Source organism: Pseudophryne corroboree, chromosome 8 (assembly GCF_028390025.1).
Source record: "Pseudophryne corroboree isolate aPseCor3 chromosome 8, aPseCor3.hap2, whole genome shotgun sequence".
In the NCBI taxonomy this organism is placed as follows: domain Eukaryota; kingdom Metazoa; phylum Chordata; class Amphibia; order Anura; family Myobatrachidae; genus Pseudophryne; species Pseudophryne corroboree.
In genome coordinates this window covers 287,588,988-287,613,360 of record NC_086451.1, presented here as the reverse complement: position 1 = coordinate 287,613,360, position 24,373 = coordinate 287,588,988, and the positions used below count along the sequence as shown (strand labels likewise).

Sequence of the window (24,373 nt, the reverse complement as noted above, 5' to 3'; positions counted from 1 at the left end):
CACCACACCAGCTCCTTATGTCAACATTTCAGTGACAAGCATTTTCATCATGAAACTCTGAAATAAGGAGCTGCTGTGGTTTACCTCGTTTTGCGTCCCTGAGTGCCAGCCGACTATCTACATCATACAACTGTCTTTCAGTGGACTGACTGGTTGCAAATGTTGATATGTCCTATTGGTGTAGAACCTGGGTGTTTTGCAATAGGCACCGGCAGAATATAAAATGCAGTTAAGGCCACATGGTTATCAATAGCCAGGCTTATTATAGTAGAGAGGTAGATACACAGTGATATAGGAGACATATCACAGTGCTGATGTCCAGTGGTGCTAAGAGAGGGGGGTAGGGTACTAATTACCTGGGCCCAGATCTGATGTAGGGGCCCAATAGAGGCCCAGGTCCTTCCAACCTTACCAGGCAGCAGCAGCTGCAGCTTTTCTCCTCAGCCCAGTACACACTGCTGGCCAGGGAGGTGCTTAAAATACTATTTTTTCTATATTTTTTTCTAAGGTTGCATATCCACGCCTCCTGTGATTAGGCCACACCCCTGAAAAGTGCCTGGTCCCAAACAGGCTCTCTACAGCCATGACCAAAAGTTTTGGGAATGATACAAATATGAACTTAATCCCCAAAACAACATTTCCATTGCATTAGAGCCTTGCCACAAAAGGACCAGCTGACGACATGTCAATGATTCTCTCGTTAACACAGGTGACAATGTTGACAAAGACAAGGCTGGAGATCACTCTGTCATGCTGATTGAGTTAGAGTGACAGACTGGAAGCTTTGAAAGTAAGGTGCTTGAAATGATTTTTCTTCCTCCGTTAACCATGGTTATCTGCAAGGAAACTTGCAGTCATCATTGCTTTGCACAAAAAGGGCTTCAAAGTCAAGGATATTGTTGCTAGTAAGATTGCACCTAAATCAACCATTTATCGGATCATCAAGAACTTCAAGGAGAGAGGTTTAATAGATGTGAAGAAGGCTTCAGGGTGCCCAAGAATGTCCAGCAAGTGCCAGGACAGCCTCCTAAAGTTGATTCAGCTATGGGATCAGGGCACCACTTGTTCAGAGCTTGCTCAGGAATGGCAGCAGGCAGGTGTGGGTGCATCTGCATGCACAGTGAGGCAAAGACTTTTGGAGGATGGCCTGCTGTCAAGAAGGGCAGCAAAGAAGCCACTTCTCTCCAGGAAAACCATCAGGGACAGACTGATATTCTGCAAAAGGTACAAGGATTGGAGTGTTGAGGACTGGGGTAAAGTCATTTTCTCTGATGAATCCCCTTTCAGGTTGTGTCGGGCATCTGGAAAAAAGCTTGTCCGGAGAAGGAAAGGTGAGCGCTACCATCACTCCTGTGTCATGCCAACAGTAAAGCATCCCGAGACATTCATATGTGGGGTTGTTTCTCAGCCAAGGGAGTGGGCTCACTTACAATTTTGCCTAAGAACACTGCCATGATTAAAGAATGGTACCAAAACATCCTCCAAAAGCAACTTCTCCCAACCATCCAAGAACAGGTGGGTGACGAACAATGCCTTTTCCAGCATGATGGATGCACCTTGCCATAAGCCAAAAGAGAAAACTAAGTGGCTCGGGGAAGAAAATATCAATATCTTGGGTCCATGGCCAGGAAACTCCCCACACCATAATCTCATTGAGAATTTATGGTCAATCCTCAAGAGGCGGGTGGACAAACAAAACCCCAAGAATTGGTGGCCATCAGTCAGTATGTGGCCCAGAGGTTGATTGACTGCATGCCAGGGCGAATTGCAGAGGTTTTGAAAAAGAAGGGTCAACACATATTGATTCTTTGCATAAACTTAATTGTCAATAAAAGCCTTTGACACTTATGAAATGGTTGTAATTTTACTTCAGAATACCATAGTAACATCTAACAAAAAAGCTCTAAAAACACTGAAGCAGCAAACTTTGTGAAAACTAATACTTGTGTCATTCTCAAAAGTTTTGGCCATGGCTGTACTGCCCTGCTAATGTTAGCAGTATGTAGGGTGGAACAGCAGCACTATGCAGTTTCACCAGGGGCGTAAGTTCATACCAGATGCCCTGAGGAGAAATAGGCGTCCCCCCACTTTCACTCCCTTGGTCCAGTCCACCAATGACTGCTTCTTCACCTACTCCCTGATAACCACTTCCCACTCCCAACCTCTAGAAAGCTCTCCCACACTCAGGGCATTATTCAGAGCTGATCGCAATAGTTGCGATCGCTCTGAAGCCTGTGGTTTTGGCATCCGCTCACGTGCACCAGCCACAGTGAGTATGCTATTGTGTCATGATTGATAGGCGATGGGAGTCAGAGGGCAGTGACACAGCGTTGGAGAGGAGGAGGGCTGGAGACGCAGGAGTCTCATGGCCGTTTTCTGGGCGGCCGATTACGTTGCCTGTGTTTACACAAACTTGACCACACATATACACACAGCCAAACATATACATATACAGTACACACACAACCACATATACACACACACATATATATATATCTATATACAGGTTGAGTATCCCTTATCCAAAATGCTTGGGACCAGAGGTATTTTGGATATGGGATTTTTCTGTATTTTGGAATAATTGCATACCATAATGAGATATCATGGTGATGGGACCCAAGTCTAAGCACATAATATATTTATGTTTCATATACACCTTATACACACAGCCTGAAGGTCATTTTAGCCAATATTTTTTATAACTTTGTGCATTAAACAAAGTGTGTGTACATTCACACAATTCATTTATGTTTCTTATACACCTTATACACACAGTCTGAAGGTCATTTAATACAATATTTTTAATAACTTTGTGTATTAAACAAAGTTTGTGTACATTGAGACATCAAAAAACAAAAGTTTCACTATCTAACTCTCGCTCAAAAAAGTCCGTATTTCGGAATATTCCGTATTTCGGATATTTGGATATGGGATACTCAACCTGTATATATACATACATACACACAGCCACAAATACACTTTCTCTTTCTTCTCTCTCCTCTCTCTGTCCCCGCACTGGCAATCTCCCCTGTCAGTCCCCTCTTCTCACCAGTTGCTCCTCCTGCAGCTGCTGAACCAGCCACTGTGTATGGGAGATGGACGTCCAGGGTGTCAGGGCGGGCTCTGCACAGCTGGGGTGTAAGGAGGTGGGAGCCAGTCAGCCGGAGTGTGGGGTCTGTAGCAGGGTGTCAGGAGACGGGAGCCGAGCAGCTGGGATGAGAGGGGGTGGGCACACTGCCAACATACAGAGCCTCCCATTTTATTGAATCAAAGTTGTCGCTGTGCAGAGCTGCCTGTCAGTGATTGAAGTGCACCAGAGGCAATGGAGAAGGTGTCCCCTTCAATGCTGGAGCCCGGCGGCCACCGACTCCATTGCCCCTGGCACTTCCGCCACTGAGTCTCACCTCTGAGGAGCTAAGTGCTGCACTGCCGTGCAACATCATGACATTCAACACAGTGCACTGTGTGGGGTTGTGCATGTGCAGTCACATCATCCCCACCAAGTGCCTCTGACACAGAGGAGAAAAAGGCAGCACAGAAGCACACTCCTCTCCAACAACAAAACCTGTTTTGATTTTCTACAATAACAGCAGGTACTGGTTTTTCACACTGCCACTGCAGTAGGAGGAGTTAAATTGAACTGCCCGTCATGGGGGACAGGTGAGGACCTGAGCTATATGCAGTGGCGCCAAGAGGGGGGGAGCGGGTACTCTTTACCCGGGCCTGCTAGAGGGACCTGCTGCCATCCCTTCCCACTTTGTAGAATTCGCCAGCATTTAGGGTGGGGAGAGAGAGCAGTGACTGCTGTGTGCTGCGCTGGGGAGAGAGGCATCTGCAGAAGCAGTCACTGCTCTCTCTCCCTGTGTGGCGAGGTCACCCACCAGCGCCTGTCAGTCCTCCAGCTAGCGCCCCTCCCACTCCTTTACAGCTTTGCGGCTGCAATAAATTTGACATTTCCTATGTAGAGGGGCTGGCCACACCTCCCTGTGTTGGCCATGCCCCTACCATTACTTAGGTCTGGCACAGCTGTCGGCACCTCTGGCTATATGGGTAGGAAGAGGCTTAGCACCAATAAACAGACAAAAATACAGTATTGCAAAACAGGAGAAGGAGGTAGACTCCTTTGTGGGGCACCCTTGTGTTATTGTAAGATTAAAACTATTATTGATTTGTATTCACAGTACTATTATTACAACAAACAATACACAGCACATCTATTATAAAAGATTTATAAATGCAAAATAGTTCATAAATGGGATTTATGATGTGCACTATGATGTGCACATTTATGCAATAACAATACGTTTTCACTGCACATCAAATAGGCTCTATAAATAAGGTCCCATCGAGGCAAAAGATCATTTGGGAAATTTTGGAAACCCAATTTACCAATCTACTGAATAAGGATGCTAGAACATAGAATTATGGAAACAATCTTCACGGTGGATTTTGTTTTATGTTCATATACAATGCAATAAATTGTCCTTCTGCAGTCATGTCACAAAATATGGCAAGTCTAGTGTTCATTACTTTAGTCTTACGTTAATATTTTCTAGTCTAAGCTTACCTGGAATTTCCAGCTACACCTTCCCCGTGCATCTCTGCCAATCGCCATCTGTAAACACTGATTCACTGAACCTTCCTTCACACTGGAGCACGGGGAATGCTGTTGTGAAGTAGAAAGTATCTAAGAACTTAACCAATCCCACTGTCTACTTAATATAGAGACCAGAAGGACAGAAGCCAAAGTGAATGAACGGTGCTGGTATCAAGTCCTTTCTCTATCCTTATATATCCCAACAATGTGCAACACCTGCAGTCACACAGGACACCATCAGCTGCATGCTCGCAATCTCTGCGCCTGTTTACTAGAAGGCTGCTCTTTGTAATGTCTGAATGACCTTTATTACAAAATAAACTACCCATATTTTTTCTTACTACCTTATTTAAGCAACAGTATAACGGAGAGAAAAAAGTATTTTATGCAAAAAACACAAATAAACAAAGGTAGTTTAAAACCTACAAGCAATATTGGGAGATATTTAAGGGGCTAATTATTATTAAATATTTGTGAGATATTCCCTGAACACAGCCATTTGCGCCTGCAAATATTAAGGATCCCCTAGATGTACTATGAAGGGATTGCAGCAGACATCTCCGATATCTGCCAGGGTCCCTCCATTTTGTCTGCCCATAGGTTTCTATTGGGGCTGCTGTGCTCTCGGATTTATCAAACTTGGACCCGAATAGGTAACTTCATCTCCAGATGCATTATGCTATAGTAGCCTATGGGGTGATAGCTTTATGCTATCACACTGCTTCCAGCTCTTCACCAGGACAGGGCTTTCACTGCAGCCCATCTCCTGGCAAGAGACAAATAGTAAACATTCATTTTCATGCTGCCAATTACGCAAAAAATATGTATCACATCTGCATTACAAAATGTGTATTGTGATAAATATGCCCCTTAATGCTTTCCGCGCACTAAGGGACTATCTAACACGTAGTGAAAACAGCTCTTTTTTATTTATTTTTACCTTCGCCTATTACAGCAACAGAAAACCTGTTATTGCTGCAACTCATCATCAAACTGTCAATAGGGAGCTGAGTGATATTCAGCTGCCTCAGGGATACTGGATCATAGCACTAGAGGGGTATTTATCACATTTTGGAGAGAGATAAAGTAGAGAGAAATAAAGCACTAACTAATCAGCTCCTGACATTTTTCAGCCTGTAAAATAAGAGTTAGAAGCCTATTGATTAGTGCATTATTTCTCCCCACTTTTTCCCTCTCTATGGTTTTGATAAATAACCCCCTAGAACTTCACTAAATTGTCTGCAGACTTAATCCAGGTAGAATTTGGGCGGCAAGCCACAGATAGCCGGTTCACCCGTGACACACTTGGGCTTTCAGTTCCACTTAGTGGACGGCTAAGAAAGCAATATTATTAAAAATAAATAAAAAAAAAATAGATGAAAAAGATTACATAGGGGGGTATTCAATTAGTGCAGTTTTTTCGACCAGTTGAAAAAAACGTCACTTTTCAACCTTTTTTAGGTTGAATTTACATTCGACCTATTCAATGCCTGTGCCGTTTTTTCGACTGGACGAAAAATCCACACGGCCGAAAACCACGTGGATTGGCGAATTTGCCACCGATCCATGTGGTTTGTCGAATTTGCAGGCGTTTTCTACAGTTTTTGGGTCGCCCATGCCGTTTCGACAAAAAAACAAAAACGAAAGGCAAAAATGGATTAAAAAACGGGCACGCAATTTAATACACACAGCTCAAATTAGTGCGGATTTTCCGACTGTCGGAAAATTAGGCACTAATTAAATAGACCCCCTAAATAATCAAAACCATTGAACACTGAAAAATTTTCTTTTCAAGTAATATATATATATATATATATATATATATATATATATATAGGGATACCAGATATGGGTTCCAAGCGACCTAAGGTGTTTCTATATGACCAAATAAATTATGTCAATATATTAAATATATATATAAAAATAGTTTATAAAAAAGTTAGTTTATAAAAAAATATATATTTTTTATTCCTGTTTCACAATACTATAGAGTATAATAAAAAATACAAAATACAGTACCAATAAGTATAATACAATAAAAATTCAGTTTCTCTAGGAGATGACTGTTTTAAAAAAGGGCAATTTGATATGAGAAAGCAATCTCAAATAAAGTGCAAATAGTCTGTGCAAAATAAGAGAATAGTTTTTTTAAAAAGTCTTAACTGATGTAGCAGGAGGTCTCTGGGTAAAGGCCCAACGCGTTTCGTCTCTTGGACTTCTTCATGGGGTAAGTGACAAGATATCTCAGGGCTCCTATATATACCCCCTTAATTGGGATTTAAGTGATGACATAATTTCCTGTCTATGCTAATTGATAGACCTAATCTTGCTGGAACAGGAGTATAATTATTCTTATTAGCCACAATTGCTACATGTGGCACACAGTAAGCAGTACAATTTGATTCTTAATAGAGTTTGAATATCTAAACAAGAGAGCACGGAGAAGTGCGGTGCTTCCGCCACACTTCCGGTATCTCCAACAGTTCAAATGCGCATGTGCGCCGTCTTTTCAGGGTTTCCCGCTTCCGGTTTCACCTCTGTACCGCCGTGGTGACGTCCTCGCGAGCCGTGGCCGTCTTCCTCTGGTTGGTCAATTGCGGCACGCGGTCCCTCTCCACCGGAACTGGTGTGCTGTGGAACGCACCGGTGGAACGCATCCCATGTCCGGAGTCACGGCTTCCCCTGTTGCTGTGGTAACGTTCACTCATAGTCATGTTCTTTTGCCTGGAACTGGTGTATTGTGGAACGCACCAGTGGAACGCATCACATGTCCCGGAGTCACGGCTTCCTATGTTGTCATGGTGACGTTCTCTCATGGAGATGTTTCTTTGCCCGGACGTAATCGCCAGAATTGTATAAATAAACAAAAACATGTTTAAGAATGTGTTTAAGATGTGTATATATTATCACGTTTTTTAGGAAAGGTGTTGGTTCTTAAAATCATATATCTGGACACATATATACCATATATATTATATATTACAAGTAGACAAATGTGAAGATAAATAGTATAAGTTATATGTGCACTTCTATGTATACATATATGTATATATAATCATATTTAGGTGGTGGAAGAGGGGGGATAGACGCTCTTAGATGATTCTTATTTTTTACCTATAAAACTCAGTGCTGTATTGACCATTAAACGTGCAAGTGAGTTAGGAAATGGTGATATATTTCCTAAAGTGCTACTACCTTAATATTAAAATTATTATATATATATTTAAGAAATTATTAAAAGAGTTGAATAGGTCTTAAAGTGCATGCATTATTTGAGTTTGACCATATTGTGACCATACGTATATATATTTAGAGTATAAATTATAAAAATAATAAAAATTATTATATTTCAAAGGCTTATACCTTTGACAAGTGATCATGTGATCTGTGGATATCTGTCTCAATTGGACAATCTAAAAGTTGCCTTTACTTTCAGTACAGTACCCAATATTCCCAGTGGGTCGCCCCTTCTGGTACTAATTAGGCCCAACACTGCTTCGCTTCCAAGTTCGGATGAGATTGGGCCTTTCCAGTGTGGTTTGACTGTATTACTTTCGTATGCAACAAAGACTGCCCACAAGATATTATTTTTATTAGTGATTTTATTAGTGCTACAGTGCATAATTAACAAACATGTGAAATGATGGGGAGTGCAGGATGAATAATGGATATTCAACAAAACCTCACAAGAAAGGAGCGATTTCATAGTTCTCATTTAAGCCGAGTGGATGCATGGTTTTTAATTGGAAAATCCAGAACATTTCTCGTTGTGACAACTTGATTGCCAAGTCGCCTCCTCTCTCTCCAAGTTTAACCAGTTCTATCGCCTTGAAGGTAAGTTCTTCCGGATTCGAGTTGTGTCTCTCACTGAAGTGTCTTGAGATGGTGTGGCTTTCAACTTTATTCTTAATATTGCGTACGTGTTCTTGAATTCTAAGTTTTAGTTGTCTCTTCGTTTTTCCCACATACTTTTTTCCACAGCTTACTAAGGAGCTTAAAACCTGGTGGGACGTTAAGGGACTAGAACATTACATTTCTGTTAATAGAGTCCCCAGAGGTTTGAGGCTACTAAAACAGCCAACAATAGGGAATATGGACTCAGAATTTCTAACAAAATGGGACATGATACTACATACATGCTCTATTGATTTGATGAAGTTACTTATTGTGGAGAAGAAAAGAGTCCTAGTAGAGCTGGAAAAAGACATTAAAAGTAAGGAGTCTGACATGGACCAGTTCAAGGATAAGGAAGATTTCGCCATCAATGAGAAGGTACTCAACAAAAAGATAGAACATATAGAGAACGAGGTCATCAAAGGGAAAGAAGGAAAGTTTGAGCGTGACAAGAAGGACTACGACCAGGGCAAGGTAAAGAATTGGAGCAGGTTTAGAACACAGACATTCACCACACGGAGGAATGAAAATTCACAGTGGACACAAGTACCCAACAAAGGAAGAACACAAAGACCTACGAACTACACACCAAAATCACAAACAAGATCGAATAACAGATTTACGGCCTTACAAAGGTTGGGCTCAGACACCGACCAACATTTTTTATCATCAGGAACAGGGGCCCGTCCAAAAGAACTGACAAAATACCATCTCAAGGAAGATATAAGACATGCAACACCACTCAAAAGATTGCACCAAGAAGAAGAGGAAAACGGGGCGGCGGGAGGAAGAGAATTGAAAAGAAGAACATTACAACAATAGATCCAATCTCAAAAGGAATTTTTAATTTGTCAAAACACACCCTCACGAAACCAGAAATATCCCTTTTAGGAAAAGGCTTGTCATTCGCCCCCACAGAAGGGCTCAATAAATTTGGAACATTCATAGATCTCAACAAATTTGTGAGGAAACTCGCCCTCAAAAGACACTTTGCTAGGAAAGAAACCGCCATCATATCCAACTATGAAAGTCGCTCGAAATCTGGGCTCAAGCCAACCTCGAAATACTACCCGTTGGAGTCAAAAGGGAGCAATATTAGTGTCTTTTATGAATTAGTCAAAAAAGACCTGTGCGACAGCAACATTGAGCCAGTGCGAGAAAAGAATCTCAGTAACCGAGAAAGTGAGGCTTTGAAGAGATTACAGAAAAACACAGATATAGTTTTAAAACCGGCTGATAAAGGGGGGGGGGGGGGTTGGTGATCATGGACCGGGATCGATATATTATAGAAGCAGAAAGACTGTTGGGAGATACAAAATCGTACATCCCTTTACCTAACGATCCGAAGGACGGGTATGTGGAGGAACTAAGAACATTACTCATCAGAGGCCTCCGTATGGAATTGATCACCAAAGATGAATATCAGTACTTAATGAAAAACGACCCCGTTACCCCCATATTTTATTTTCTCCCAAAAATCCATAAGTCTCTTTCCAATCCACCAGGACGCCCAATAGTGGCAGGCATCGATTCATTGACATCTTGTCTATCAGAGTACGTAGACATCTTCTTAAAAAAATATGTAAAGGACCTACCATCCTACCTCAAGGACACGACCACAGTACTCAACCTTATGAAGGATCAAAAATGGACAGACAGTTACCTCTGGATCACCATCGATGTACAATCTTTATATACATGTATCGAACATGAGAAAGGTATCACAGCATGCAGACACTTTTTGAACAACGATCTGGCATTAACAACCCAACACAAAGATTTTATATGCGATATCATGAAATTTATATTAAGCCACAACTACTTCAAATTTTTAGATCACTTTTATTTACAAAGCTGCGGTACAGCTATGGGGACTATTTTTGCCCCAAGCTTTGCGAACCTTTTTATGGGACAGTGGGAGAACTCTTTTATCTATGGTCCACATCGTTTTAAAGAGAACATCATTTTTTATAGAAGGTATATTGATGACATTTTAATTATATGGGATGGAACACTGGACACTTTTAATCAATTTTACTCATACATAAGCAACAACAACATGAACCTTTCCTTTACCTCCAATACCAGCAAGGAATCCATTGAGTTCTTGGATTTAATCCTAACAGGACTAGAAGGCACAGTCAAAACCAAGAACTTCATTAAGGAGGTAGATCGAAACAGTTATCTTCACTTCAAAAGTAATCATCTCAGAAAATGGAAAAGTAACATCCCGTATTCGCAGTTCCACAGACTAAGAAGGAATTGCAGTGACCTGGAAGAGTGTGAAGAACAGTTGGAAACATATAAGGAAAGATTCAAGCAGAAAGAGTATCCATCCGAGATCCTGGAAAAAGCCCTCATCAGAACAAAGAGCCTTAAGAGGGAAGATCTACTTGTCTATAAAACGAAGGATACAAAGAAAGAATCCACAGCTTTTATAACTTCATATAACCGCCATGAGGACCTCATAAGGAAATCACTCAAATCACACTGGGGGATCCTTCTAATGGACCCGGTATTAAGAGAGATACTCCCGCCACGTCCCGAGATTATATATAAAAAATCAAAGAACTTGAAGGATCTGCTAGCCCCAAGTATGTTGAAGACGTCAACAGGGGATGCAACGATGATGCCCAAATGTGTTGGATCTTATAAGTGCGGTCGGTGCAATGTCTGCAAGTTCCTACACCCCAATAGGAAAAGTTTCAGCGACGTCGAGAACCAGAAGGAATACAAAATCAAAGACTTCATTAATTGTAATAATTCATCAGTGATCTATCTATTGGAATGCACCTGTGGAAAAAAGTATGTGGGAAAAACGAAGAGACAACTAAAACTTAGAATTCAAGAACACGTACGCAATATTAAGAATAAAGTTGAAAGCCACACCATCTCAAGACACTTCAGTGAGAGACACAACTCGAATCCGGAAGAACTTACCTTCAAGGCGATAGAACTGGTTAAACTTGGAGAGAGAGGAGGCGACTTGGCAATCAAGTTGTCACAACGAGAAATGTTCTGGATTTTCCAATTAAAAACCATGCATCCACTCGGCTTAAATGAGAACTATGAAATCGCTCCTTTCTTGTGAGGTTTTGTTGAATATCCATTATTCATCCTGCACTCCCCATCATTTCACATGTTTGTTAATTATGCACTGTAGCACTAATAAAATCACTAATAAAAATAATATCTTGTGGGCAGTCTTTGTTGCATACGAAAGTAATACAGTCAAACCACACTGGAAAGGCCCAACCTCATCCGAACTTGGAAGCGAAGCAGTGTTGGGCCTAATTAGTACCAGAAGGGGCGACCCACTGGGAATATTGGGTACTGTACTGAAAGTAAAGGCAACTTTTAGATTGTCCAATTGAGACAGATATCCACAGATCACATGATCACTCGTCAAAGGTATAAGCCTTTGAAATATAATAATTTTTATTATTTTTATAATTTATACTCTAAATATATATACGTATGGTCACAATATGGTCAAACTCAAATAATGCATGCACTTTAAGACCTATTCAACTCTTTTAATAATTTCTTAAATATATATATAATAATTTTAATATTAAGGTAGTAGCACTTTAGGAAATATATCACCATTTCCTAACTCACTTGCACGTTTAATGGTCAATACAGCACTGAGTTTTATAGGTAAAAAATAAGAATCATCTAAGAGCGTCTATCCCCCCTCTTCCACCACCTAAATATGATTATATATACATATATGTATACATAGAAGTGCACATATAACTTATACTATTTATCTTCACATTTGTCTACTTGTAATATATAATATATATGGTATATATGTGTCCAGATATATGATTTTAAGAACCAACACCTTTCCTAAAAAACGTGATAATATATACACATCTTAAACACATTCTTAAACATGTTTTTGTTTATTTATACAATTCTGGCGATTACGTCCGGGCAAAGAAACATCTCCATGAGAGAACGTCACCATGACAACATAGGAAGCCGTGACTCCGGGACATGTGATGCGTTCCACTGGTGCGTTCCACAATACACCAGTTCCGGGCAAAAGAACATGACTATGAGTGAACGTTACCACAGCAACAGGGGAAGCCGTGACTCCGGACATGGGATGCGTTCCACCGGTGCGTTCCACAGCACACCAGTTCCGGTGGAGAGGGACCGCGTGCCGCAATTGACCAACCAGAGGAAGACGGCCACGGCTCGCGAGGACGTCACCACGGCGGTACAGAGGTGAAACCGGAAGCGGGGAACCCTGAAAAGACGGCGCACATGCGCATTTGAACTGTTGGAGATACCGGAAGTGTGGCGGAAGTACCGCACTTCTCCGTGCTCTCTTGTTTAGATATTCAAACTCTATTAAGAATCAAATTGTACTGCTTACTGTGTGCCACATGTAACAATTGTGGCTAATAAGAATAATTATACTCCTGTTCCAGCAAGATTAGGTCTATCAATTAGCATAGACAGGAAATGATGTCATCACTTAAATCCCAATTAAGGGGGTATATATAGGAGCCCTGAGATATCTTGTCACTTACCCCATGAAGAAGTCCAAGAGACGAAACGCGTTGGGCCTTTACCCAGAGACCTCCTGCTACATCAGTTAAGACTTTTAAAAAAAACTATTCTCTTATTTTGCACAGACTATTTGCACTTTATTTGAGAATTGCTTTCTCATATCAAATTGCCCTTTTTTAAAACAGTCATCTCCTAGAGAAACTGAATTTTTATTGTATTATACTTATTGGTACTGTATTTTGTATTTTTTATTATACTCTATAGTGTTGTGAAACAAGAATAAAAAATATATTTTTTTTATAAACTAACTTTTTTATAAACTATTTTTATATATATATTTAATATATTGACATAATTTATTTGGTCATATAGAAACACCTTAGGTCGCTTGGAACCCCTATCTGGTATCCCTATCTCTCTTTTGCGGCAACCTACCATTGCCGTTTCTTTAGGGGACAGCTGACGCCCAAATAACTGGGAGTGTTCATTGAACTATTTGGGAATTGTAATATCACAAGTGGCGCGGCATTCTTTTGCTATCACATATATATATATATATATATATATATATATAAATATACACTGCTCAAAAAAATAAAGGGAACACTAAAATAACACATCCTAGATCTGAATGAATGAAATACTCTTATTAAATACTTTGTTCTTTACATATTTGAATGTGCTGACAACAAAATCACACAAAAATTATCAAAGGTAATCAAATTTATTAACCCATGGAGTTCTGGATTTGGAGTCACCCTCAAAATTAAAGTGAAAAAACTCACTGATCCAACTCTGATGTAATGTCCTTAAAACAAGCCAAAATGAGGCTCAGTAGTGTGTTTGGCCTCCACGTGCCTGTATGACCTCCCTACAACCCATACAAGTGGCTCAGGTAGTGCAGCTCATCCAGGATGGCACATCAATGCGAGCTGTGGCAAGAAGGTTTGCTGTGTCTGTCAGCGTAGTGTCCAGAGCATGGAGGCGCTACCAGGAGACAGGCCAGTACATCAGGAGACGTGGAGGAGGCCGTAGGAGGGCAACAACCCAGCAGCAGGACCGCTACCTCCGCCTTTGTGCAAGGAGGAACAGGAGGAGCACTGCCAGAGCCCTGCAAAATGACCTCCAGCAACCACAAATGTGCATGTGTATACTCAAACGATCAGAAACAGACTCCATGAGAGTGGTATGAGTGCCCGACGTCCACAGGTGGGGGTTGTGCTTACAGCCCAACACCGTGCAGGACGTTTGGCATTTGCCAGAGAACACCAAGATTGGCAAATTCGCCACTGGCGCCCTGTGACCTTCACAGATGAAAGCAGGTTCTCACTGAGCACATGTGACAGACGTGACAGAGTCTGGAGATGCCAAGGAGAACGTTCTGCTGCCTGCAACATCCTCCAGCATGACCGGTTTGGCAGTGGGTCAGTAATGGTGTGGGGTGGCATTTCTTTGGGGGGGCCGCACAGCCCTCCATGTGCTCGCCAGAGGTAGCCTGACTGCCAAGAGGTACCGAGATAAGATCCTCAGACCCCTTGTGAGACCATATGCTGGTGCGGTTGGCCCTGGGTTCCTCCTAATGCAAGACAATGCTAGACCTCATGTGGCTGGAGTGTGTCAGCAGTTCCTGCAAGACGAAGGCATTGATGCTATGGACTGGCCCGCCCGTTCCCCAGACCTGAATCCAATTGAGCACATCTGGGACATCATGTCTCGCTCCATCGACCAACGCTATGTTGCACCACAGACTGTCCAGAAGTTGGCGGATGCTTTAGTCCAGGTCTGGGAGGAGATCCCTCAGGAGACCATCCGCCACCTCATCGGGAGCATGGCCCAGGTATTGTAGGGAGGTCATTCAGGCACATGGAGGCCACACACACTACTGAGCCTCATTTTGACTTGTTTTAAGGACATTACTGTACATCAAAGTTGGATCAGCCTGTAGTGTGTTTTTCCACTTTAATTTTGAGGGTGACTGCAAATCCAGACCTCCATGGGTTAATAAATTTGATTTCCATTGATAATTTTTGTGTGATTTTGTTGTCAGCACATTCAACTATGTAAAGAACAAAGTATTTAATAAGAATATTTCATTCATTCAGATTTACAGATTTAGGATGTGTTGTTTAAGTGTTCCCTTTATTTTTTTGAGAGGTATATATATATATATATATATATATAAATATATATAATTTTTTTATTATTATTTTTTTTATTTTATTTTTTCAAGTCATTAACTGTTGTAATGGTTATCCTGAGATGACTGCAGCAGTGCTGGAATCACCACAGTCATTGTTAAATAGGCTTCCCAATGCTTTGAACTCTCATTTTCACTCTGTAATAAATATGCCCTTAAGATGCATTTGTCTGGCTGCATATAACATATCACACTTATTTATTTATTTATTCATTTATTTATTTATTTTTATTTAAAAGTGTGCTATACTCTCCCTTCTATGTTACGGATAACACAGCGCCACCCTGTATTTGAATACACTGTGTAAATAACAAAAATCTCAACATCACAAAGCGCAAACAAACATAAAATACAACAGACTTAAGTCCAAAGTCCTCCCCATTGTGCCCCACCCAACCCCTATACACAACCCATGTAGGATGTAATGCAGTACCAGCAGCTCAGCATTCACTTTAAAATAGACTTCTCAGTATAATGCGATTGAACCAGTTGAGAACTGGAAATCACTTATACAAGAGCTGTCTATTTTGTATTTAAAAAAACACATTAAAATCACAACAGTCTTTATTTTTTATTGTAGATGCTTTAATTATAGTTAAAACCTGATTGAATCTATAATTAAATCTGAATAGTTATTAAACTCATGGATAATAAAAATAAAAACCGACTAAAGCACATAGAATTCCCATGCATCTTTAACTTTATGAAGTCTGGTCTTGGCTACATGACTTCTGAAAGTTTTTCAGTCAAACCCTATGAAAAATAACAGCATGTCCTGTAGCAAGTCTAGAAAAATAAAACCATAATAATAATAATAATAATAATAATAATAATAATAATAATAATAATAATAAAAACCACTATGAAAAAAGCACTCCTATAAATGACCATAGGTTTTAATAAAAAGTAATCAACCAACTGTGTATGTTGTTTTGGCAAAGAGTCAAACAAAACATTGTTTGTCCTTATGCGTTTCAGCTGGTCATTGGGGGGTATTCAGAGGTGGATGCTATTTAGCAAAAAAAAGCAGACAGACGATTTTCAGCTGTCTGCACATGTGCTGCGATCACATTGCTCATGCGCGGGCTTTCACTATGCAATTACATCCACATAGTGCTTGACAGACGACAGGTGGACGTGAGCAGTATTGGTGGGGAGTGGTGCAGGAAATGGAGGTGTTTCATGGCCATCGTCGTGTCGGCTGGATGACATCACCTGTGTTTCCTGCGACCTGGCTGCGTATATAGTGGGCGACCTCTATTTGCGGCTTTCTGCAATGCGATTGCATCACTGGGCGTCGCTACACATGCTAGGCAGCCTTGCCCTGTGCTGGGCGGCCCCCAGCATGCGATTTTATCAGTAGACGTTTTTGCTATTTTAGCAAAAACTGCTATTAACTTTAAATAACCGCCATTATGTGTTATTGGTAGGGGATAGCCAGCGTATTGTTGCAAAATACACCTATCATGGCTAATCTACATTATACAGCTAATGCATAAACAGATATAATCTCTTGCTTCAGTTACATCATTAATTTAATTTATAAATTGTGTTAACAGTGACCTTCTCAATATCATTAGCTCATAATATTAATATGGAAAGTTAGCTATACCATAAATATAACTTCCTTATGGCATGGAACCTCTCTTTTTCATCTGTGTTGTTATCTAACATTTGAGTTTTGAACCAGCATCTTCTTTAAAATAAATTCAAAATGGAAGTCATACACCACCATTTTGAAAGAAACTGCCCATCCCTACTAAAACTTGTAATATTAAAAAAAAATTACCTAATAGTCATAGCTGGTATCATATACAGTACCATTATTATTATTATTATTATTTATTTATTTATATATTAATAGCAGGACGACGACCGTTATGATTGACATATTTCTATGATGCCGTTGTCTGAGCAGGCAATATATCAAATTAAAGGTCCTAGCCTGTAAAATTTGCAGACAAATATTGGCACTGTAATTGGTTGCTTCATTTCAGGGTTAAATGGCAAAACATCCACCTGCATTCGCAATACATTACTATTGCGCTCTGGAAAATGTGACAGCTGGTGAACTATCCCGGTGTACCTACTGGGTGACCTGGAACCTGTGACCTGCTGGATGGTCAGGAAACTGTGACAGATTTTGTAGTCACCCACTAAGCAGTGATATTTTGAAATTTGACTTCTAAGGGGGTGAAAAGGGGTAAAAAATGTAATCCAGCAAACTTTTGCCCAGTTGAAACCGGGCACATCAGCTGGTTATTATTTTTTATTATTATTATAAACATTTTGAAAATGATTTATTTTATTTTTATAGAAATCCAATAGTATTTACTAAGGGTTGGATTATCTATTGAATCAAAAGAAATGTCAAAATAAATCATAACTTTTACCCTGTTCCATATTTAGAAATAAAAGCATTACTTTACTCTGTTATATTTCTACTATCTGGTAATAGTCAAAAACAAAAATACCCAATTTAAAAAATGCTCAATGTAAATAAGCACACAAAAGATGTCAAATATTGGAAATATTAGTAAAACGGGATATATTCCCCCAGTTTTGTATACAAACTCAAATTATTGTCTAAGAAGTATAATGGTAACTGAGTAGTCATTTTATCTTTAAGACAACCATGCTACAAAGACTTGAAGACAATTTACTCCTACTGTAGAAATTGTGACAATAAAAAAACCAATTAGGTGAGGAAGATTCTGTATACTCACAACAACCGGCTCCTGTGACTGAGCTTCTATAAGACTCCATTGTATATTCAGGTTGTTTGTTTGGGACCCAGGAAAGCTGTATGCGCAGTTCAGAGTGGCACTTTGACCAACAGTCACGTTAATGACTGGGTTTGGTACTGTCACCTGAGCAGAGCAGTAGAAGGACCCTAGAAATAGGCATGGCACAAGTTAGGTTTCTCTAAGTCCCTATGTTTTCCATATAGCTCTCACAACCACTATAGAAAGCTGAGAAACATTGAAGGTCACATGAAGCTGCAAAATAGTACCCATGTGGTAACAACAGTCAGCTGGTAAAACTGTCACCTTTGTTTCATCTACAGTTTTTGGATAAAATAAATGCAAGCCAGAATGGAAGGTGACAACATTACGGAATTAAGGGAAATCATTTCTGAACATTGGTCACAAGTTCCATATGACAGTATGAATTATTTACCATCATTTTCTCACCATATCGGAAACACACAGTTTAAAACTATAAAACTGTTGAATGAAATGAACACATTATTTAAATTACAAACATAACTATGTGTCAGAATATATAATGAATACTGGGTTTTGATCTATGAGAAAGGGTTCTGCATATTGGGAGAGTGTCAGACATATTGGGGACCAGTCCCATTGGAAACATATGTTTACAAGACTGGTGCAAATATAGTCAGCATTTCTTTTTACAATATTTTACTCTAGAGCCTAGTAGCAATTACTGGGTGTTCATATTCCTGCTTACCTGTAAGGCTCCATACAAACACTAAACTCCCGATAAAGAACGACATCATTTTGCCCAAGAGGTCTGCACTGTGAGAAACCAGGTGCTGCCACAGTTTGGTTTCAGTCTCTTGTGGCTTCAATCAAATGTTTCCTCTTATCGTTGAGCATCAACAAGTCAACAAGGGCTTTTCACACTCCTGCTTTATCAAAAACACTCCCAATATGGCTCTGTGGGTTTTTGTGTTTTCAGTTGAACTATATTCCAGGGTGTGTGCAGCTGATACACATGTATTGTGTTAACCTCACTGTACTGGGCAGGGGATTACACACACACACTGAACTGTGTACTGTGTAATTCTTACAACTTTATATGTGCTGTCCTTTATATTATACTAATGTGAGCTAATAAGCAAACAACATTGTCATTAGCCCATTAGGAAACAGTTGGATGTCACTGTTATGTATCATTGGGGATATATATATATATTATATATATATTTTATATATATATATATATATATATATATATATATATAAAAATTTTTTTTTTTTTTAAAGCATCAAAGTATAGAATGGCACTAATTAAATGGGTTATATATGGACTGTTTCATGTTTGCCATTTGCTCTGTAAACCATATGAATGCTGCCTTGGAGACAACATGAGGTTATTCCCTCTGGTGACAAAGGAAAATATGTATTAATTAGAGATGTGCAACGGACATGTTTCGGGTTTTGTGTTTTAGTTTTGGATCTGGATATCCATTCGGGTTTTGGATCTGGATTGGTTTTGCCAAAACCACCCTTTCGGGTTTTGGTTTTGGATCTGGATTTTAAAAAACAAACAAACACGAAAACAGCTAAAATCACAGATTCCCCCCCCCCCCCCGTTCCTACAGTATTATTAACCTCAATAACATTCCACTTATTTCCAGTCTATTCTGAACACATCACACCTCACAATATTGTTTATAGGCCAAATGGTTGCAACGAGGGGGCTGGGTGAATAAGCTAAGCGACACAAGTGGGCGGCACAAACACGTGGCCCATCTAGGAGTGGCACTGCAGTGGCAAACAGGATGGCAGTTTTAAAAACTAGGCCCCAAAAAGCACATAATGCAAAGTAAAAAAAGAGGTGCAAGATGGGATTGTCCTTGAGCCACCCTTATGTTGTATAAACAGGGCATGCACACTTTAACAAACCAATCATTTCAGAGACAGGGTCTGGTACACGACTGTGGCTGAAAAGATTGCTTTGTTTAGGCCTCCAAAAAAGAAGCAATTAATCTCTCCTTCCACAAACTGGCTCTACCGAGGCAAGATGTCATCCTCAGGGATCAGTACGAAATCCCGCCAGACGGGATCCCAGCGGTCGGAATCCCAACACCCGAATCCCGACCGGCACAATCCCGACAGGGGGCAAGCGCAACGCAGCCCCTTGCGGGCTCGGTGCACTCGCCACGCTGCGGGCACGTTGCCTGGCTACGCTCGGCACACTAACTTATTTTCCCTCTATGGGTGTCGTGGACACCCACAGAGGGAGAATATGTCGGGATTGTGCCGGTCAGGATTCCGGTGTCGGTATTCCGTCCGCCGTGTTCCGTCTGGCGGGATCTTGACCGCATCCCCATCCTCATCCTCCAATTCCTCACCCCTTTCAGTGTTCACATCCTCGTGCTTAATTTGTCCCCACTGGAATCCACCATCACAGGTCCCTGTGTGCTTTCTGAAGGCAATTGCTGGTAAAGGTCTTCCTGGAGGAATTTATAATTCATTTTGATGAACATCTTCTCAACATTTTGTGGAAGTAATCTCCTACGTCAATCGCTGACAAGGTTACCGGCTGCACTAAACACTCTTTCGGAGTACACACTGGAGGAGGGGCAACTTAGGTAAAATAAAGGCAATTTGTGCAAGGGCATCCAAATTGCCTCTTTTTCCTGCCAGTATACGTACGGACTGTCTGACATGCCTACTTGGATGTTGTCACTGATATAATCCTCCACCATTCTTTCAATGGTGACAACATCATATGCAGTGACAGTAGACATGTCAGTAATTGTTGGCAGCTCCTTCAGTCCGGACCAGAAGTCAACACTTGCTCCTGACTACCCTGCATCACCGCCAGTGGGTTGGCTAGGAAATCTAAAGCCCCAGTTGCGGGAGAAAATGAAGGAGGAGCTGTTGACGGCTTGCTTGAGCTGACAGTTTTCTCACCAGCGGGTCTTTGCACCTCTGCAAACTTGTGTCCGCCGGAAAGAGAGAAACAACGTAGGCTTTAAACTTAGGATTGAGCATGGTGGCCAAAATGTAGAGCTCTGATTTCAACAGATTGACCACCCTTGAATCCTGGCAAAGCGAATGAAGGGCTCCATCCACAAGTCCCACATACTTTGCGGAATCGCTCCGTTTTAGCTCCTCCTTCAATTTCTCCAGCTGCTTCCGCAAAAGCCTGATGAGGGGAATGACCTGACTCAAGCTGGCAGTGTCTGAACTGACTTCACGTGTGGCAAACGCATGTGGCTAATTTCTCTGAAATTCTATTAACAGATAGGTTCAGGTATTGTTACAGGTAATTTTTAGTGTGCTGGGGGGATAAAGGGGCGGGGACACCAGTGATACACAGCGTAGACTGCCTAGGAACGAGTTGGTGTTTGTGAGATGCTGCTGGTGCCACTGCTGTTGTTGCTGCAGAAGGCAATACATCTAACCAGTGGGCTGTCACAGTCATGTAGTCCTTAGTTTGCCCTGCTCCACTTGTCCACAAGTCCGTAGCTAAGTGGACAGTGGGTACAGCCGCATTTTTTAGGACACTTTTCTTAATGTCCCTGTACAGTCCGGGAATCGCTTGCCTACTGAAGTGGAAGTTAGACGGGATTTGGTATCGGGGACACAGTACGTCCATCAACTGTCTAAATCCCACTGCACTAATGGCTCATACCGGACAAATGTCTAACACCAGCATAGTTGTTATGGCCTCAGTAATCTGCTTTGCAACAAGGTGACTGCTGTTATATTTCATCCTCCTTGCAAAGGACTGTTGGACAGTCAATTGCTTAGTTAAATTAGCACAAGTGGTCTTCCGACTTCCTCTCTGGGATGACAATCGACTCCCAGCAACAGCAACAACAGCAGCAGCAGAAGTAGGTGTAGCACTGAAGGATCCTCCGGAGAAATCCCGGATAGGAGAGGACTCGTCAGTCATGCCAGTGACATGGCCTGCAGGACTACTTCCGTTCCTGACTGAGGAGGAAGTTGAGGGAGTTGGTGGTGTGGATTGCAGGAGCTTGGATACAACAGGAAGAAGGGATTTAGGTGTCAGTGGACTGCTTACGCTATTACCCAAAGTTTCTGAACCTTACAATGACTTATGATGCAAGCGCTGCAGGTGACGTATAAGGGAGGATGTTCCTAGGTGGTTAACATCCTTACCCCTACTTATTATGGATTGACAAAGGCAACACATTGCTTGACACCTGTTGTTCAGATTTGTGGAGAAATAATTCCACACCGAAGAGGTGGCTTTTTTGGCATTTTTCCCAGGCATGACAATGGGCTTTTTCATCCCATGGACAACAACTGTCTCCACTGGTGCCTTATTCAAACAAACCACATCACCATCAGAATCCTCATCATCAACTTCCTCCTCAGCGCCAGCTACACCAATATCCTCCTCATCCTCGTGTACTTCTACAGTGACATCCTCAATATCAGCAACTGGACTGGCAGTGCTCCTCCCAGCACTTGCAGAGGGTGTGCAAATGGTGGTAGGAGCCTCCTCTACCCATACAGTCTTGGGAAGGTCAGGCCTAGACATCGCAACCACGGACACATTTGGACTCTCCTTGGGGATTTGTGATATCTCTGAGTCTGAACGCACAGTTGTTTTCTCCTGTGCTTTGACAAGACTTATTTTTTTTATTTTTGGAGAGGGAGGAGGGCTTCCATCTTCATGAGAAGCTGAACCATCAGTCATGAACATAGTCCAAGGCCTTAGCCTTTCCTTGCCACTTTGTGTCGTGAATGGCATATTGCCAATTTTACGTTTCTCATCAGATAATTTCATTTTTTTTTGTTATTAATTTTTGCTTCTTGGATTTTACATGTCCTCTATGACATTAGGCATCGGCCTTAGCAGACGACGTTGATGGAATAGCATCATTAATGTCATGACTGGTTTCAGCAGCAGCTTCGGCACTAGTACTAGGAACTGGAAGTGGTTCCTGATCTTTCACTATTTTTCCTCCAAATGTTTGTTCTCCATTTCATAGGACAGCGCCCCTCTATTTTTACAGCAAACAGAAAAGTGCCCCATTATATTTACAGCACCCCTGTATTTTTACAGCATACAGGGCAGGGCCAGTGTACCTTTATTTTAACAAATCCCCTGTATAATTACAGCATACAAGTCAGGGCCAGCATCCTTGTATTTTAACAACACCCCTGTAATTTTACAGCGTACAAGACAGGGCCAGTGCACCTTTATTTATACAACACCCCTGAATTTTTTACAGTATACAGGACAAGACCAGCACCCCTGTATTTTCACAGCACCCCTGTATTTTTACAGCATACAGGACAGGGCCAGTGTACCTTTATTTTAACAACACCCCTGTATTTACAGAATACAGGAAAGGACCAGCACCCCTATATTTTTAACAACAACACCCCTGTATTTTTACAGCATACAGGAAAGGGCCAGCAGCTCTGTGTTTTAACAACACCCCTATAATTTTATAGCATACAAGACAGGGCCAGTGTACCTAGATTTATACAACACCCCTGTATTTTTTACAGCATACAGGACAGTGCCCCTATACAGCACAGTGACAGGACAGCAACACCCATGTACAGCTCCCCTAACAGCACATGACACCACAGGACAGCACCCCTAACAGCACACAGGACAGCACCCCTAAAGAACACACACTGACCCCAACCGACGCCACCACCCACAGAGAGACAGAGGTCTGTCTCCCTAACTCTCCAAGTCCGGAGTAAAAATGGCGGCGACACGCAGCTCCATATATGGAATTCAAAACCCGCGAAAATCCAACAGCAGGATGATGACATTTTGCTTTGTTCTAGAATCCGAGTCTGGCAGGAAGTCCCGAGCTGGACTCGGTACCCGGCTCTGATCGTGAAGTTCGGGAGGGTTCGGATATCTGAGATCCGAACCCGCTCATCTCTAGTATTAATTCTTGGAGAGAGTTAAAGTGGAGAAGTTGCCCAAAGAAACCAATCAGTATCTGTCATTTTTCTAGCAGTCTTTGAAATTACATTTACTGTACAAACTGATTGGTTGCTTTGGACAAGTACACTTTAACTCTCTCCAATGCTTGATACATCCTGCTCACAGTGAGACAAGAATTACATGGGGGCATTGCCAAGTGGAGACCACTGGGGCCGATATGACAGATGGGGACAGAGCCAGAAAGATGAGGAAGTCCTGCACTCCCCCTCCCACCATCGTTCCAGGGGCGGGCTGTGGAGAATGCCACGAGGGGCTGTAAAGTCAGCACATTAATACAAGTATGGAGGATCCATTGAAAGTTAGAGAAAGACGTGTGAGCACTTGGGGGCTGGTGGTAAACCACAATACGGGAAAGGGTTAAACAGCCCAATCAGGAACGGGGGAGTCTTCTTTATGTTACTGACAAGAGTGAGAGTCCCCACTCACCACATATTGCTAAAGAGGGGGAGTCA

General features: G+C 41.5%; 1 protein-coding gene and 2 pseudogenes across 1 annotated transcript in view; 1 reads left to right on the top strand and 2 right to left on the bottom strand.

The window, feature by feature from the left end:
- The window catches only part of VSIG1 (V-set and immunoglobulin domain containing 1), a 103,948-nt gene extending 85,132 nt beyond the window's left edge, over positions 1–18,816 (bottom strand). The window contains exons 1-2 of the mRNA XM_063937278.1: positions 18,690–18,816; positions 17,942–18,108 (exon numbers count right to left, since the gene is read on the bottom strand). Of these exons, the coding sequence (XP_063793348.1) occupies positions 17,942–18,108; positions 18,690–18,738 (216 nt within the window). The 5' untranslated portion in view covers positions 18,739–18,816. The remainder of the gene's footprint in view (positions 1–17,941; positions 18,109–18,689) is intronic.
- Positions 8,030–8,148, bottom strand: LOC134950152 (5S ribosomal RNA; annotated as a pseudogene).
- Positions 11,715–11,833, top strand: LOC134950364 (5S ribosomal RNA; annotated as a pseudogene).
- Positions 18,817–24,373: the final 5,557 nt, after the last annotated feature.